Source organism: Chelonia mydas, chromosome 3 (assembly GCF_015237465.2).
Source record: "Chelonia mydas isolate rCheMyd1 chromosome 3, rCheMyd1.pri.v2, whole genome shotgun sequence".
Taxonomy (NCBI): Eukaryota; Metazoa; Chordata; order Testudines; family Cheloniidae; genus Chelonia; species Chelonia mydas.
In genome coordinates this window covers 65,731,220-65,750,245 of record NC_057851.1, presented here as the reverse complement: position 1 = coordinate 65,750,245, position 19,026 = coordinate 65,731,220, and the positions used below count along the sequence as shown (strand labels likewise).

The following is a 19,026-nucleotide window of genomic DNA, read 5'->3' as shown; positions in this document are numbered from 1 at the left end:
GAATGAGGGTAAAAGTACAAAGACAAAATGACATGAACAAAAACATATTTCTAAATAGAATTTTTAAAATGTTTTCTTGGCAGCCTCAGTGTCTCCTTAAAGTAGATTGTTTTGCTAAAAAATGATTTGTCATAATTGCATTAAACACAGAACTCAATGAAGTATGTAATCTCATGTGTTTCTTGTTGTGATATAAAATTTTCTCTACATTTTTTTTACAAATAAACTAAAAATTGGGAAACTGGAAAAAATAGATGATGATTTTAAAAAAATCATAACTTTTCCATTTTAACCAAAGGTCTGAATATTTGCTTAACTGCTTTAAAATATAAAATAAACAATGGTTTTTCAATAACTAAATTACATATAATAGTAACTTTGCCATGATCCCATCATCTCACAAACTAAGCAGGGCTGGATTACTATTTGGATGAGAACATGCAACAGTGGTAGGAACGATGTGGTGATTCACTATGGTGAAATTATCCCTGACTCATTACCGAATCTGTGCTCTAGCATGGTACCAAGAGGCACTGCATGGCTGCAGGTGCTCTTTTGAATGAGACGTAAAACAGAAATTTTGACCATTTGTGGTCATAACAGATACTGTGGCAGTGTTCAAAGCAGTAGAAATAATTACTGTCTGGTTACCTAAATGTTTTCCCTTCTGTATTTTCAGTTGGATACATTATTTTTCACATGTCCTAAATTGCTGTATAATGTTGCTGTATGTACTTTACCTCAGAGATGGCTGCATTGCAGTGGTAGATGGAAGTATGTGTAGTTGATATTTCAGTTTCTTTCCTACTTCAGGTTCCTTTTGCACGAAAGGCGATACATAAATGCTAGATGCTATTGTTTTTGTAAAGAGAACAGCACTTCTTTATTAAAGGACTACATTAGATAGCGCAGTTAGTGGGGAAGCTTTTCAACATAACGAAAGGAAAAAGTTATGCTTTTTTATTCTATATGAGCTAATAGGATTACCTTAAATTTGCTGAACTTTAAAGGAATCTATTTATCCCATGACACTGATTCATGTGGTATTGTGGGATCCAAATTTCCATTAGCTGTCTGAAAATATTCTAGGGAACTAGTGATTAAGGGAGGCTCCATGGAGTCCTTAGTTTGATGGAAACTTCCAAATTTGAGGCCACTGAGTACTGGGTTCCAAACAGGTCCAGTTCAAACAAATTTGGAGTCCCCTGCAAAGCTATTCAATTGGGCACCTATATGCCAGGACTAAGATTCAGTGTGTGATCACCTGTCCTCCATACCCGTACCTATTCCCACCCCCTATATAGTGCCAGGTGAGTTCACTGTGCATTGGAATATAGACTACGAAATATGTACAAATTGAGGTTTGTGATTGTGGGGACAGTTACAAGAATAGTGGATGGTGGTTTTCTGTTCACTGGGGAGGGAGACCATGTAGTCTGTCCCAGTCTGGGCTGGGATGGAGGGAGAAACATACTGATTATCCCCCCCAAAGGGCTTTGTTGGCATGAAGTTGCTCTTTCTCTCCAGCACATTGCACTAGAATGGGTGTGGTGGCCCCATAATCTGGCAGACCCGTATGGCTGCAACAGGTTTGGAAGCATTGTCAGAATTGGCTCTGGTTCCACAGATCTGTCATCACTGGGGTAAGAGCACCAGCAGCTCATACAGTGAATCTCACTGCTGAGCAAATTGTTCAGCACTCATCCCCAATCCTATCATAGCTGAGACATCTTCCCCCTTGTCCCATCCAGCACAAGCTGGAACAAACAACTGCCAAAACTCGCTTTCAAGAAGTGGAATGATGAGTTTCTCAGATTTCCTCTACAATATGTAGAGGTGGGAGTGGGGAAGGATGGAGGAACACAAAGCCAAGAAGGGAGAATAGAGAGAGACCCCTGTGGGGCAGGATGTGCAATATGTCACTCTGTTTCCCGCTAGGAGGGAAGTTTAATCTCTCACTCCCAACTGCTAGGAAAAAGCTTGGTGAGGGAGAAGGGATTTTGTTGAGGGATGAGTTACATTTTGGTGCCTCCCAGACCACATTTAGTCTTAATCACCACTTCAGGAAATGGTTGCGAGTGATACATGAAGTGATTGTGGCAGATTGACAATATCCAAAACAGTCTTTGGTGGTATTTTGTATTAAAATTGCAATTGTGTATGTGGTATTGTGGCATTTTATGTACCTTCTCTAGTAGGGAGTGAGGAGGCTAATGAACTTCTCTGTTATGTGCCTTTGAAGCCTTCCCCCTGGAGATATCCACACACACACTAGTTCAGACTGGAATTCCCAGGGGCAGAGAGGCAAAGAAAGGGTTTTGGGATGAAAAGACTGGATTTAAATGGACTCAAGGCTTCTTCCTGATCCAGCAAATGCCCAGGACCCCAGTCCATGGAGAGCCCCAATCCTTAAGGTAGAGTTGGGAGGACTGGGCATGCCAGAATCCATGTTAGCATGAACTCTGGTAAGCTTCTTAGCATGCAAGAAGGTTCTTTTACTGTTTTTAATATGTTTTCTCTTTAATGCTTGTACCTGAAGAATAAAGTAGGTTAGAGAGAACTTTGAGGTACCTTATATCTGCAGAAATCACCCTGTTATCAGTCTCTGAAGGAAAAGCAAGCAGATCTGTTTAGGCAGCCTGTCTTTGCTGGGAAATACACAGTGAAGACAGGGAACTGCAGCCTGGACATACCTTGGTTAAAAGAGAGTGAGAAGTGGGTCTCCTCATCCAAGAGAGGCAACAGCTGGGGAACTGGAAGCTGAGAGCTGGATGACTGAGGGGAAACACAGGTGCAGTTGCCCTGAACTGTGACATATTTGCAACAAAGCTTGTTTACAGTGATTACTAAGGAATTGTTCTGTGACTTTTTCAATCCTCTCCAAACACATACATATTGAGAAGCCTAGAATGATTGTGGTACACTGGTATTTTCAGCATTGTTAATGCTGAACATGTATATTGTGCTCAGAGTACTTTCTGTGCTCTTGATAAAATGTTCAACAGCTTCTAAAAGAAAATGTGCCTACACATCAAGACAGGTGCTTTTACAAGACCAAGGTCATTTAATCGTGGACTGGTAACTGCAATGTTCCTTACTTGCTAAGATCATTGCTATAACTTGCGAAGACTATGATCAGCAGTTTTCTAAAAGCATTTAGCTCAGTGCATTGGCAGGTGTTTGCATTTTCTGGAAAGATCTATCTTCCAGATTGCTAATGAGTGGCCAAGCAAGCATACAGAGAGTTAATAATACTGCTTAATTGCCACAGTCACATAGAGCAACCACATAATTTATTGCTATTCTGAGCCTCTGAACACTAGAATAATGATAAACTATATGACAAAGGCTTACTGAGATTGCTAGTTAGTGAAAGTCACTGGCTAGAGTTGAATATCTCTCTGCCTCTAGCAGGTGATTCTTCTTCCTGCTTCATCAGAAAAAAGGAGCATATAAATAATTTTTTTCCTTGGCAGCTATTGTTATAATATACTTTCCAAATCATTACGCAGCCAAAAGTTTCTTCCTGTGTTTAAACATCCACAGTGGATTAGAAAAGGATGTTGTGTTTTCCTGAACACACCTAATGAAATATAAATGTTAAGTGAGTCTGTGTTACTTGAACATCTGGTTGGAATATCGCTTTTAATACATGTATAGTGAACTAAGATACCGTATAAGGAAATGTGCTAAAAATGGAAAGACAGGCAAATTAGGGGATCAGTTAATCTTGCAAACAGGATAGGAGATGTCTCCCCTAATCCACGTGACCACCAACAGTCATAAAGCTCATTATAGCAGTTAAATAGTTTTTAAAAGTATCTGTAGTCAGCAGAAGGATTACTTCTTTTTAAAAAAGAAATAAATGAGTTTGAGATATGGAGTGCTAGAGCTGACTTTTTTATGGTAAAGTTTCATGACTTGACTGGCCTAAATTAAGCAGTTTAGCTAAATTGTCTCATAGTATCACTTTTACTTGACACGTAAAATCCCAGAGCCTCCTTTCCTGAAATTAATAGCATAGTCAGAATAAATGCTGAACAAATGTTGGTGGTTGCATTTTTAGAATTTGAAGGTTAGACTTGTCCTATTTTGCAAATGGGGTAATCCAGATTTGGGACTCAGATTGGCAGATTAATTGCCTTTATCTAGAAATTAGTCCAAAATATGTTTGAGAGTTTTCACTGCACACCTACTAATTGTTCCAAGGACTTTCCTGGCCTTCTTCAAAGTCTGTATCCCTGAACAGCAGTAAATTCCTCTGTCAGTGATGGTAAGTGGATAGACAGTAGAAATGCAAATTTCTGCTAATGAAATAACCAATCCTCTTTACTGTAAGGAAAAGTAATTACTGTACCCATAAAAGACTGCGTCACAGTTGTGATATTACCTTGACTAGCATTTGATTTGAAAACTATAACAGAGCTAAACACAAAACTAACAGTTAAATACAGATTTCTACGTACAAAGAGGCTTCTTGGTACAAACTGCAGTATATTGGAAAATAGTTGCTAAAGCATTAGATAAAGTTCTCAAGTTGCCATGGTTACTTGGGCATTTTGCATTTTATCATAGGTTAAGATGCATAGGATGAAGTATCCAAAATAAACAGGAAGAATAATACACATGAACTAAAAATCTCCAAATCATTCAGCATCATCTAATAGAAAGACAAATAGCTCACGGTATCAGCTGCTTGCTGACAAATCTATGAATGAATGGAGAAAAGAGGCCTGAAGGATATTTAGAACATGTGTGATTTAAAAACCCATGTAATTTTTGGAGTTAGAATTTACTTTATTTTTAAAAGAAAATAATCTCTAAAAATGTAAAGAGTGGAATATTTTTTATAAGCTAATTCTGGTATTGAAACCTAATGTTTGGCTTTGAGACCTTTAACAATGAAGGTTGATGGAAACACAGATAATGCATTTCATACACTTAGGCTGGCAGTAGCATTTATACAGGAAGCTGTTCATCCCCATGGAAACCTATTTGCATATGGGACATTTGTACTGGTTGATTTTTTTTTCCCTAGAGTAGCTGATGTTTTAGCATAATATAATTGCCATATATTGACAACAGATTTCAAAAGTATTTTTAAAATGTCAAGTAGCTGAGCATGTGTACATTGGAGATGTTAAGATATTCAGCTAAATGTAACTTTAGGTGTAGGATGAAGAACTGTTCCTGATGAATTTTAGGGCAATGTTTGGCCTTCCATTATCTATCACAACCTGAAGGAACAATGCCTTTAAACTGATTTAATAAAATACATTTATCTTTAAACTTTTTTTTTAAAACAGGTGACAAGAGAACTGAAACAGTACGACAATAAGATTATAGAGTGCAAATTTGAGAACAACAGCTGGGTCTTCATGAGGCAGAGAATAGACAAAAGCTTTCCAAATGCTTACAACACTGCCCTAGGTGAGTAGAATAACTTACTTTTGCACACACATTTCCTTTTTACCATTTCAGTAAACTTGGTTAAATGGACTCTGGCAGAAAATTTAGTCCCAGAATTTTATCTGCCTTAACATTGTTCTAATTTAATGAGGGAAAATGGTCTGTATTCTCAATATCTAGTTTAGGAGGCTGTGTTTTTCCAGTATAACCTGGTCTTGCAAAGACTTATATATGTGCCTTAACTTTATACACCACGAGTAATCCCAGTGGCTTTAATGGGACTTACTCACTGGGTGAAATCAAATAGGCTACACTCCCATTTGTTATGTGCCGGCTGGCTCAGGTTAAGGGAATGTTTAATTGCAGTGTAGATGTTTGAGCTCGGTCTAGAGCCCGGGCTCTGGGATCTCGCAAGGTGAGAGGGTCCCAGAGCTCAACCTCCAGCCCGTGCCCAGACATCTACACTGCAGGTAAACAGCCCCTTAGCCCAAGCCCCATGAGCCTAAGTCAGCTGACACGGGACAGCCATGGGTTTTTAATTGCAGTGTAGACATACCAGTTACTTCACTGAAGCCATGATTTCCCCTGTCGTGTGTGAAGTAAATGTGTGTGAGTTCTTTGCAGAATTGGGACCTTATTTAGTCAAATATATTCTAACGGTATGCATTTATGTGAGACCCCCCAAAATATAGTTGTCTTAGCTCTACAACACAGTTAACTAACAAACACTATTCCCATGCTATGTTGACTTGTGCTGATGCACAAAGAAAGATACTTTGGCACATCAACATGCTACATAAGTTGAATTTGTTAACAAAAAAAGCCATGATAATTTCAGCTCTATTCAAGATCATTGTTTGCCAGATGGAAGACAAAATTAGTAGGAGAAAATGTAATTTCAAGCTCCTAAAATAGTATTACAAACAATAGAGAGTAAAGCAAATGAACGCTATGAAAAAAAGTTGTCCTTATAGGGTTGTGACACCTTCAGAGTCTCCTATAGACAATAAAAAAAGAATCCTCTGAAAATGCAAAAGAGCAATTTTCTTTCAGGTGGAATGAATGAGTTTAAATAAAGATATGTTGGAATAATATGAGTAACAATAGTCATACTGAACTAGCATTTTTGGTGGTATCATAAACTTAAACATGGTATTCAGAACTACTAAGCTTGCCAGGAGGCATATGTATAGTGCTACTTTTTCTTTAAAATTATTTCACCCATGTGAATTTCTGATAATCTAGTGAAATTAAATTGTTTGGATGAGCAAATTGAAATTAGCCATTTGATCAAGTGACAGTAGGACTGCTGGTGCCTTTTGGGAGACACCTTAGAATTCAAGCAGCTCCACCAATGTAGCAGCTTTGTGCATCTCCTGCAGCCCTTGCACCACCAAGAGGGAAAGAGGGATGGGCCACTAAAGAAGAGATACCACTGTACCACCTCCTAAAGTTTTTCCCCATCAGCACCAGCATTTCCTCCCAGTTGCTTCAGCAACCTCTTTTCCTTTGGCCTGCTCCCGCCCCCTCCCCTATTTCCAAGCAACAGCAACTTTTCTTCTTCCTTCCTCCACTCCCAGCATGCACAGCTTTCCTCTTCTTCAGCTCTGCTAGAGCTGTCTGACATTTTTTTTCTGACGAGTTTTCTCACCAAATATACACAGAGAGAGAGGTTTTTGTAAAAAAAAAAAAAAAAAAAAGAAAGAAAAGAAAAGGGAAGAAAAAAAAGAAACTGCTCATGGGAAATCATTTTTTACAATGAAATAAAAAAAAATCTATGAGGAAAAATTGCATTTTTGGTTCAGTTGTTGAAAAAAGTTGGTTCTGGAGTTTTGATAGATTTCCTCCCCTCCTCCTTTCTTAACTTTTCCCCATTGGAAAAGGTCTATGGTGAGGAGGAGAGACCCAGCTTTTTCCACATTTGAAAAAAGCTGGAAGGAAATAGTAAAGCTAAAATAAAGTGAGAGTGTGCTACATCTTTCCCTTTTTGAACTTTTTTCTTTTTAGACTTTTCCAGTTGAAAAAAGATTTTTAAAAAATTGTGATTTTTTTTTTATCCCATTAGTCCTGGTTAGCCTTTAAAAATGGTCACACAAATTTACCAGCACAGGTTTGCTGGGGCGTTAACTTTATTTTTTATTATTTTTGTAATTTTTTGTTTGTTTTTGGCAAGGCTAGCTACTTTTCATTATAATACTGTGTTTAAATGGACTAATACTGATGCATACAGAAGAACTTTTTAAAAAGCACCTTTACACCAAAAATGTTCTTAATTATAAAAACCATTAATATTAGGGAGGGTTTTATTCATGTTACATTCACATTGTGCATGCTTCCAGAATTACAGTGGTATGAAAAGAATATCTTCAGTGGCCCATGAAACCATATTTTTAATTGCTAGTCATGAAGATGATTTTACTTTATATCAGTTGTGGGAGAGAAGTTTACTCATTTTCTTTAATAGATCTCAGGGCTCAAAAGAGTAACAATTGTTCTTCCTCACAAAACTGCCTCTGTAGTATAGCTGATCTTCCTCATACTATCTCTCAAAATCTTTTATAGCCTTATCTTATATTTTTGTCCCAGCTAGTCATGGAATTCCACCTTAAATCAGTATATCTTGCTTCTAGTCTTTTTTCCTAAGTCCCATATTTCATCAGATGAGATCAGGTTGCACAGGCAAATGATAAAAAGATATTTAGTTCAGAATCAAGCCTTTTCATAAATTGTTTGATATTTGGTGAAAAATCCAAAGACTTAGCTATTTCAGTTCCAAGTTTGTCAAAATGGATAAAGTCATGTATTCCTACCTGTTATGACTTAGGTAGAGCTTCAGAGCCAGAAGACACATTGCACAAGAGCTTTGTTGCTACTACTTGCCTAAGTAATGTGCTAATTTCTCACATGTATATTGGATTTAATTTTACTTTTTGACAAAGAATTATTCTCTTGACTAGAAGGCTAGACTAGATGCCTGTTGGGACAGCAGTTCTTTACTCTCTGTAGTCCTCAGCTGTGTGTGAGCAAAGTAGAGTAATTTCATCCCTAACACAAAAGTTCTATAAAATATATGTTCAAAGCTGAACATTTGTGCCAAATACTATCATTTATTTTGCAAATACAGGATCAAATTGCTCAAGTGTTGCATGCAGCCCATCAGTTAAATAACGTCAAAATGTGTTCTTTGTTCCCAGCTGTGTGTAACAGCATCCAAAATCCAGTCACAAAGGAAATGTTGTTTGAGTTCATTGATAGGTGTACAGCAGCTTCTCAAGGACAGATGCAAAAACATCACCTGGATCCTGACGCTGAACTCATGCCCCCGCCTCCTCCCAAAAGACCACGCACCATAACCTAAGGCCACAGTCCGAATGAATAGCATGTTGTTTACAAATCTGCAGAAGGTGAAATGAAAATGTGTGTGGATTAAAAAACATTTGCAAAAAAGTCATTCTATGCATCCTGTAAATATCTAGATGCATTTTTTTCAAATGCCACATCGTGAACCGACATTCTTTTTGTAACTGGCAAATTCAACCTTACTTTGTGGGATTTGAAGATTGAAATATCCAAAGGTTTAGACAAGAACAGTATCGAATCAGTGGAAAGCTGCCTTGTTCATACATGGATATCTTTCACCTTTAATTTATGATGTTAGCAATCTGGAACTGTGAGAAAACATTGAAACACTGTACTTTTTAGAATCTGTGTTTCAAATATAGTGGTGTTTCTTTTTCTTTCTTATTATTTAATTAGTTCAGATTTGTCACCCTTGGTATAATTTATCTTAGTGTTCCTACATTTCTGAAACTCATGTTCAAGAACAAGCAGCAATGTTGTTTGTGCACTGTATTGGTTTAAAAAAACCTTATTAGGTTTACTAATTTTAAAATTAGCTGGGTTTTTTGTTAAAATATTAAAGAACTGAATCTTTATTGTTGTAAATAGCATCCTTTCTAAAGGAAATGTGCTGGGTGGTCGTGGGGGTTTTGTTTTTGTTTTCATTTCATTTCATTATTTGAAGTCACACACCTAATTTTAGGGTCAATTTTAGCTCTGCATTTTAAGTTTATCTGTAGATAAGGAACACACATGAAATCCTTAGTATTAAGGTCTCTGTTTTGAGACAGTTTCTAATACAGGGTTTAGTTCTCCACAGTGAAGCCATTATAAATAATATGTAAAGGTACACATCACTGTGATATGCAAGAGTAATACCCAGTACTAATGATGTTGTCTTAGACCCAGGTGCAAAATGGCAAAAGAAATGCCAGACAACATCTTTGATGAGGAGGTAATGCCAATGGAATAGAGCCCTGTCACAGGAAAAGGGCCTCCTGTTTTTAGATAAAAGCAGGGCAAAGGCAAGATATTTATTGGTGGAAATTAACATGCTGAATACCAAGACGTTAATTTTCAAAGCAGCAATCAGTTGTCCTGTGACAGTATTCTAATCCGCTGACTTTATTTCTGTTATACCCAATGATGAAACAAATATCCTAATGGCTCTTGCTGCAGTACAACTGGAAGTTGTTCACTCAATTAAGATGGAAAAGCTGCATTCTAATAGACATATGGAGGCATTGGTCTGCGTTTGAACTAACTAGAAACAAAAGTAGTTATAAAAATGCCGTTTTAAAGTTTTCTACACAGTTAATAAGCTGGTGTTTGGCTATACCATTATTGATAAATAAGTATAAGTATAAATATGGGTGATCCATTCATTCAACAGTCTGGTTAACTAACATAATTTCATTTGATATAATAAATGATCCAAAATCGTTTATATTTAAATGAGTTTTAATGTTTGTAAATAAAGTTAACTCATGCAGTATTTTTTTCTATATGGAAACTTTAGGGCTATGCTTTGTGGGGGGCTCCTCCAATTGTTTCAATGTGGATAAATATACACTGTATCATTCACATGGTAATCCTAATGTGTCTGTCCTGGGATATTACATAGGTGTGTTAGGGCACTGAAGAGGTTTAAAAAATTGCTTTTTTTGCTGCAGTAAAACTTGAGGAAAAAATGTGTTCATCAAAGCTCATGTTTCAACCATACATACTTTCCAGTTATTATCTTTATAACAGATATATCACCTATGCAAGGTTGAAAAATTATCTTCCCAAAACAACCTTATAAATTTCATGTGAAAACCTATGCAACCTCAATTCATCCTTCATGGAAACACACAGTACATTTCTTTTCCACATAGTCTTTGTTGTATTTTTCCCCAGACTTACAGCCGTACCGTTGAGTTAAGTCATGACATATATTTTATCAACAATCTCTAGTGCTGTTTAAATGTCTATGGTAATTGCAACCTTTAACTGAGAATGAGATGTGTGAAAAGAGCATTTTGTTTTAAATATTTATCCAGATTATTTCCTCTCTTCCCCTTCCCACCCTCCATCTCTTTATTTCAACAGAATTTTAAAGTTTATCATTTGTCATTTTCTTTAGTGCATTGTAGCCTGCCCTCGACGTGCATTCCACCCAGTTCATGAATGCACTGTTCCCCTGTGCATATTTTGACACCACTGTTTTTTCCACTCAGTTTTTAAAATTGGAAAATATTGAAGGAATTGTAAAGACATTCAGAGATGTTCTGATGGTTTGGGAGATCTCTGCTCAGATTTGACTTGAAGTTCTTCCTGCACTGCAGCTCTGTAGCCTTTGAAAGAGGCTGATCATCTTAGGTTTTCTGGACAAAGTTTTTTTTTTTTAAAAAAAGGTACTGGGAAGAGTAGAGTGAAGAAGCAGATGAAAACAATGGAATTCCACTTGGACCAGCTGTTTGTTTGTTTTTGTTTTTGTTTGTAGTATGAGACCCTGCTCTCTGCTACTGGATATTCTGAGATAGGATTCAAGGGGGAAAGGAAGAGCCTGTGCCAAAAAACCTGAGAAAAACTCAACTGTCTGCTCTTAGGATATAGAGTATGAACCCATCCTCTAAGTTGTTATTTGTTAAATAGTACATGTACAGTTACGTTTTGTTTTCAGTGGAGTTCTCTGAAAATGTCAGTACGTTCCTCTGCAAACTCTGTATGAAGTATTTTAATAAAGTCAATGGTTTAAAAGAATGGATGTTCATTTACTTGTGCTAGTGGTCTAATTGTTTATGCTTATGATATCCATCCATCCCACTGCCAGCAACTGGGTACTCAACCAATACTCAAGATTCAAACAAAAGAATTTTACATGATTTTCAGAGGTCAGAGGTTGAACTCTGTGGGCTAGAAAGCCTATGCATAAGCATTCCCAGAGAGCCAATATGTGATATAGCTCTTGGCTATGATAAATATTTTTTTATAGCAGAGTTTTCCATTCTTACTGCCTGAGAGGGAACTGAGGAATTGGTCAATCAGAATAACTTTTTATAATGTGCTAACATATATTACATTATTAATTATTTATTTAAACATCTACTATACAAAAAGACCAAACAAAATTCAGTATTCCCCCACTCCAGTTAAATTCTCACTGGATATTAAGAAATACATGTTTAGGGATGCATGAAACACTGAATAATTTTATGTAGGCTTTGAATGTTTTGCAATAGTACATGTTCCATCTTCCTATATTGTGTTAAGCCAGTAAAATAAATAAACTCCCCAAATTAAACCTTGTCTTATTGTGTTCCAGATACCTTCATGTATTTCTCTCTGTGACACTACTTCTTTGGATGCATATTCCAACTCATAGGGTGTGCTAGCTGATGCAGCTCAAGAGGTGGAATCTGCTCATAGCAGTGCCTGTCAGAGCACTTGTGCACCCCTGCTATCCCTTCCCTCTTCCTTCCTGAACATTTTGGAGGTGAGGTTATAGAAGGGGGAGTAGCACCCTCTGCTGCCTCAGTTCCTTCCAAATGCAGCCGCAGATGGATATTAGCCTCTCTGTATCCAATTGGATCTGGAGCCTTCATTCAAGAATAATTTAATGTCTTTGTTTAGTGTAGTTTTACTTTTAGTGTAGTTTTCAGTATTAGTTTGAGCAGTAAACTTATTAAAGGAAAAAAGGTTTTATTCTTAGCATAGATAGTAGATACATCTTCAGTTCTCACCACTGGTTCTGTGGTGGGTTGATTTTAAAACCCTCAGGAGTGAGTCTCAGAGCCCCGGTCTACAGACTTGAGCTCCCAGCACTAAAAACAGCTGTGTAGATGCTCAGGCTCTGAAGCTCATAATGGGGGAGTGGGTTTCAGAGCCCGAGCTCCAGTCCGAGCCACAATGTCTACACTGCTGGTTTTGGTGCTATAGTGTCAGCCCAGACTCTTAGACTCGCTGCTCTGTTTTTTAAAACGCAGTGTAGACATAACCTAAGAGACCTGGCTTCAAAAGGTAGGTGCATCTCTTGTCCGGCAGTTTTCCCAGGATCAGGATGCCCATAGTAGGTGCTTGACATGCATCAGGGAGTGTCAGTCTCCCTCGTGGTGGTCTATCTGCAGCACATTTTCCCCCAGCATGCTCAAGGAGCACCAGAACAGGCTGCAAGCCTTATTGCTGCAGGAAGGTCTGGCTATGAATTGTCCTGGATACAATACATGTGAGAGATCTGTACTCAAGGTGAAAATACCAGTGTCTGCTTTTAGCACCTTGGGGACTAAAAAGAAGAGCAATATGTATAATACTGTGGTCTCTTTCCGAGGATCAGTTTCAGTGCTTTGGTGCAATCAATATCCAAATTATTGGATCCAACACTATAGTGCTCAGATATTTGGTTGATACCAGCCTCTGCGGTAAGAACCAAACCATGGGAGAAACCTTCAGATCCATCTACTTCAGTTCTGAGAAAGTTTGTGCAAGACAAAAAGGCTCCTGCTTGCAAGGACAAGTCACATTCAGGAGATGCCTCAGATCCATATGATCTGGATCCAAGAATATCAAATCCTAACCCAAAGACTCAGATTCTGGCTTAGGGTGAACCATAGACTAATAGAAATGTAGGGCTGGAAGGGACCACGAGAAGTCATCAAGTCCAGCCCCCTGCGCAAAGGCAGGACCAAATAAACTTAGACCATCCCTGACATGTGCTTGTCCAACCTGTTCTTACAAACCACCAATGATGGGGATTCCACTACTGCTCTTGGAAGCCTATTCCAGAGTTTAACTACCCTTAGAGGTAGAAAGATTTTCCTAATATCAAACCTATATCTCCCTTGCTGCAGATTAAGCCCATTACTTCTTGTCATACCTTTGGACATAGAGAACTATTGATTACCATCTTCCTTATAACAGCCTTTAATATAGTTGAAGACTGTTAATCAGATCCACTCTGTCTTCTTTTCTGAAGACTATACATGCCCTGTTTTTTTAACCTTTCTTTATAGATCAGGTTTTCTAAACCTTTTGTCATTTTTGTTGTTCTCCTCTGGACTCTCTCCAGTTTGCATCTTTCCTAAAGTATGGCCTCCAGAATTGGGCACAGTACTCCAGCTCAGACCTCACCAGTATCAAGCAGAGTGAGACAGTTACATCCTGGGTCGTACATATGACAGTCCAGTTCATGCACCCCATAACAATATTAGCCTTTTTTGCAGCTGTCACATTGTTGAATCATATTCAATTTGTGATCCACTATAACCTCCAGATCCTTTTCAGCAGTACTACCATCTAGCCAGTTATTCGCCATTTTGTAGTTGTGCATTTGATTTTTCCTTCCTAAGTAAGTACTTTGTACTTGTCTTTATTGAAATTTCAACTTGTTGAATTTAAACCAATTCTCCAATTTGTCATGGTCATTTTGGATTCTCATCATGTCCACCAAAGGGCTTGCAACCCCACCCAGCTTAGTGTCATTTGCAAATTTTGCCTAAAACTTGCCTAAAAACTTATCTCCCAGTTCTGAAAATTGCATTGGATCTGAAAGTTGTTCTAGGGTTGGCAGTAGTTTCTTTATCCACTGTTCACATGGCGCCAACCCTTACTATGGTAGCACAAGTGAATGACATAGATTTACAATCAGATCAGTTACCAGATCTGCAAGAGACAAAGAGTCGTCTACTTGCCTAAGAGAGTAAAAGGAATGCTCCTGCTACTTGTTCTTCTTCAGTGTCCCCACCAGGGAAAAGGAGAAGGTCAGTAACGTTTGTTTGCTTTTCTCTGTTTTGCATATGCATGTCCTGTAGTTTCCCCATTTACTTGTGTGTTGCACCCAAGATTGGCTCTGAGGTTAGATCTGCAGGCCAAGGAAGAATCAAAATATGCTAGACGTTACAGATATACCTCCAGATTCCATTATCAGAAGAAGGAATGCACCTCGGAATATGGTGCCTACAGATCATCACACCCTTCCAGATTTGACAGACATGGACTCTGAGTTTCGTTACTGGCATGATTGGCAGATTCTGCCCTGGTCTGGAAGGCTCTGTTGTTCCAACTCTAGACATCTGCGGGATTGCTATTTGGGGCTCTATACATACATTTACAAAACATTACTTCCTAGACTGAGCTTCTAAATTGGATGCTTAATTTGTCAAGGCAGTACTTCAATCCTTATTCAGTTAGGACTCCAAGTCGCACCTTCCATTTATAGAGTACTGGTTGACAAACTATCCCTTGAGTAGGAATATGCAGCAGAAATGAAGGTTACTTACCTTTAACTGGAGTTCTTAGAGATGGATTCTGCCTATTCACACTTCCCGACCACCTTTCCATCTTCCTCAGAGTCCTAACGGAATCTTGATTGTGGGGAGATGGTGGAAGGAACTGAGGGAGTGGAGGGCGCCTGACCTTCAGAATGTTCAAAGACACAGAGGAGAGAAAGGAATGCTGGCTGCACCAAGACACCAGTGACATTTTTGGGGTCCAGTGTCACACACACACTCACCCAAACTATAAACAAGTATTGAAATTATTTACAGTGCTTGAAAAACTTCAGTTTTTAGTCCTGTGAACAGTCATGAAATCTCTGATCTTAAATCATGTAGTTGTAACTATCATGCTTTTCCCCCTCCCAGTTGAATTCTGATGTGATTTTAGTGGCCTCTGTCTCAAGAATGGCTAGAATCCAATGGTGTTATGCCATTTGGAATCCTCTAACTTTAGTGGTTATCCTTCATAGATAGGTTTACTACTGGTAACAGTGATTTCCCCCCCTCTGTTACTGCAATTTAGGAGACAAGGCAAAAGCAAATTATCACAGGAAACTGCCAGTTTTATTCTGCATCCTGACAGTTACACGGACAGAGTCCCCAGAGCAACCACCTTCCTAATCTTCAGAGCAGAGGGAAAGCCTTGAAATTCATCTCTTAAAAAAAAAATTTCTACCCTCTTTTTCTCTGTTTGGTTTGGAAGGAACAGCCTGGAGCATTTGGTCTGTCTTTATGCAGCAGTGGCTCCCTTCTGACTCAATGCCTTAGTGTAGTGGCAGCATTGTGGTAGGGTGCCAAGTTCCAGTCAGGATCAGAGAGTGGTTGTGCTCGGAGTAGTGTAAACACATAGGAAAATATGGTCACCACTCTGAAGAACCTTACAGTCTTAATTTGAATCAAGGTGAAAGAAGTGAGTGGAACGAACAATAGGAGGGAATGTGGAGAAGGCAGTATAAGTAGGAAAGTTGATCCAGGAAATAAAAGGTGAGAGCAAGGGGGAAAGACCCTGAGGGCTCCAACGGGTTTTGGCCATTGGTGATGAGCACCCACCAGGCTGAAGGAAAGTTCTAACATGCTGCTCCCCACTGTGCCTGCCTTGTAGGGTCAAGTAACAGAGAACTAGTGTCACTTTGTTAGGGAGCACAGGGTCCAAGAGCAAGAATCATTTGGGATCATATCTTCACAGAAGCAGACTAACAGGTAAGTAACTTTCTCTTTTCCTCACAATTATTCTGTGCATTAACTCAGATATCTCTGTGGTGTAACTGTGTATGTACCACTGCGAAGTGAATTTCCTGCTCACTGCCCAGTGAGCAAAGGTGTCATAACGAGAGATAAGCTTGGGTCAAATCCCTAAATTGGAACACCACCACACAAAGAAATTTCTGAACCAAGTGCATGCTGAGAAAGGACTTTGTAGTTTATTCAGTGCTGTGTGATGCATTATGGACCTCGCTACTGAAACTATGGGCCAGATCCTTGGCCTCCCAGCTGCTTTGTGCACTCAGGAAGCCCAAAGCAGTCAGAAAGTTGCACCAAAGGGACAGTTGGGGAATCCTCTGGAAACCTAAGGTTGGTGTTGCATGCTCTTCACCACTGCCTCCCAGTGCTCTGCTAGCATAGGAGATGTGCTGAGTGCACTACACTCCAGTGATCCCCAGCCAGAAGATGTTTCTGATTTAAGATGGGGACAGGAAGGGGAATTAGAGCCACCTTGCCCGCCAAGCAGTGCTCTGTTGAACCCGTGAATTTCCAATCCTTTGTTCTGATTGCAGAAGCTCATGGTAACCAGGCACAAACACCTATGTATTTGTATATGTATTTCACATGCATCCGACAAAGTGGGTATTCACCCATTGAAGCTTATGCTCCAATACGTCTATTAGGCTCTACGGTGCCACAGGACTCTTTGCTGCTTTTACAGATCCAGGCTAACACTGCTACCCCTCTGATACTTGACACCTATGTATAGTATTTCAGTGCATGTGGAATGCCAGCCACAAGCATGAAAATCCAGAATAACTTCACTAAACTCTGATGTTATTAGGGGTTTTCTTCAGTGTAAATAAGATCAGAATTTGACTGTAATAGGATGAGATAAGAATAGAACCAGCGACCTTAGCTCTGAATTTCCTTTGTAAGTTTGTTAGGCACTCAGTGTTATTTTAGTGTGTCTTTTAATGCTTATTACATTCTTTCGTTTGTTGTGTAGACAAATACACTAAGGTCTTATTTTAATAAAATTTTTGCTTTACTGTATGGGGTTTTGAGATACATAAAATAACCATTCAAATATAAAACATAAGACATTTAGGATAAAGTTCAAACAATAAGGGGAAAAATCAACTGCATCAAACTGCAGAGAATTCACATCTCTAAATAGCCTTCTGCTCTTAAAAATGGTCAACTTGCTGGAATAATTTACTTTCTGCTGCTGAGCAGTTTGTTCTTTTTCAAAAAATAAAAATTTAATGTGTTACTGTTCAGAAAAATCAATCCTTTGGAATCGTGATAATTTTGCAGGTAGTTAATACTTATTCACATGAGTGGCGAAGTCTGCCAGTGTTCTGCAAAAATAACGTGTGACAGAACAAATATTCAAGTTTGTAACATTACTACTGACCAGGTATGGTTTCTAGATTTTACCATTTGTTGTTGTTCACATCAATGTTTTGTATTTTACCTCTGCAACCAAATGGAAACTGTGCCAGCCTATCAGATTACTGGATGGCTGCCCTCTTACTCATATAAAAAGAGAAACAAATACAGCTTCTCTCATTCAGATGCTAACACATTTATTACAAGTACTGTGCACCTTTACAAAATTACTTAACAAGAAATCACCTTCTTCATTAATCTGAAGCCAGTAGACCTAGTCAAACCAGACACTGGAAGTTTTCTCTACAGTGGGGAATCCTCCTCTGGTTTGTGGCTGCCTATGCTACCCTCCTGAACCCTGGCAAAGAATTGTGTATAGGGGAAAGAGGGCATGGCTTGGGTGTTGCTACAGCCTCCTGAAGATAGCTCTACCATACATTAGGGACTAGCCCATCCCCCTGCAGCCCCAGGATTAGGGAAATGCAAAACTGCCTTATGGCCACCTTTGACCTTCCTTCCCCCTCTAGTCCTGCAATTAGTGCTGTTAGCTGGACCAGAGAAATCTGACCCCAGTTGCCTAGATCAGTGGTTCCCAGCCAATGATAAATGCACAATTGTTATACAATGCTATAGTTGTGCATAGTGCTTAACGGATACATGAAATGACATGTAGAGCTTGGTAAAGTATTTTGTATGAAACTTTTTAACCAAAAAAAAATAAATAAATGCAGAATTTGCTCAGTTTGTGGGGAGGATTCCAGAAACAATCTAAATATTTCTTTTAGATATTTTCTAAATGAAACTTTTCAACATTTTGATTCAAACGAATTTTCATTTCAAATTTTGCTTAAATTTTTTTTTAAATGTTAAACTTGAAAACAAAACCCATTTTGAGCTTTATTACAAACCATTTTCTACAAGACGTACCTTTCTGGCTACTAGTTCTCACTGCCTCCATTGTCTGTATTGGAGAAATCTATCTTGTACTTATAGGGAGATAATTTGACAAATCCTCAGCATGGAAGAAACATCTGTTGTAAAATGCTGATTCTTGGTGCACACTACCTTTTCACTTTTGTATGTTGTGTTACAAAGTATGGCGACTTCTACTGATAGAGCAAGGTGAAAGCACTTCACCATTATCTCATTTTGCCACTGTTGGTGATGTGGTCAATCATTAATGAACACACTGTAATAATTCCCAACATCATTTTGGGGTGTAGGGTTCTATTGATCACTTTTTAATGCATATTTAAAGTGAAAAAATGCAGATTGGCAAATGCCGATTGTAGAGCTTGTTGGAAATTTTTCTATTAATATTTTTTCTCCAAAAATGCTGATTCATTGAAACAAACTGTTCACAAAACAGGTTTGGATTTGATACGTCTCCTGATTTAAAAATAGTTAAGTTCTGAACAAGTTAAAA

At 38.5% G+C, this 19,026-nt stretch overlaps 1 protein-coding gene across 4 annotated transcripts in view; it reads left to right on the top strand.

Annotated features, from left to right (window-relative positions):
* RNGTT (RNA guanylyltransferase and 5'-phosphatase) overlaps positions 1 to 11,493 on the top strand; it is a 449,575-nt gene extending 438,082 nt beyond the window's left edge. For 3 of the 4 annotated variants that reach the window (XM_037894454.2, XM_037894456.2, XM_043542650.1), the window contains 2 exons: positions 5,307 to 5,430; positions 8,604 to 11,493. In XM_037894454.2, coding sequence (XP_037750382.2) covers positions 5,307 to 5,430; positions 8,604 to 8,767 — 288 coding nt within the window. In that variant the 3' untranslated portion in view covers positions 8,768 to 11,493. The remainder of the gene's footprint in view (positions 1 to 5,306; positions 5,431 to 8,603) is intronic. The other variant, XM_037894455.2, reaches the window with a different exon arrangement.
* The last annotated feature ends 7,533 nt before the right edge of the window (positions 11,494 to 19,026 follow it).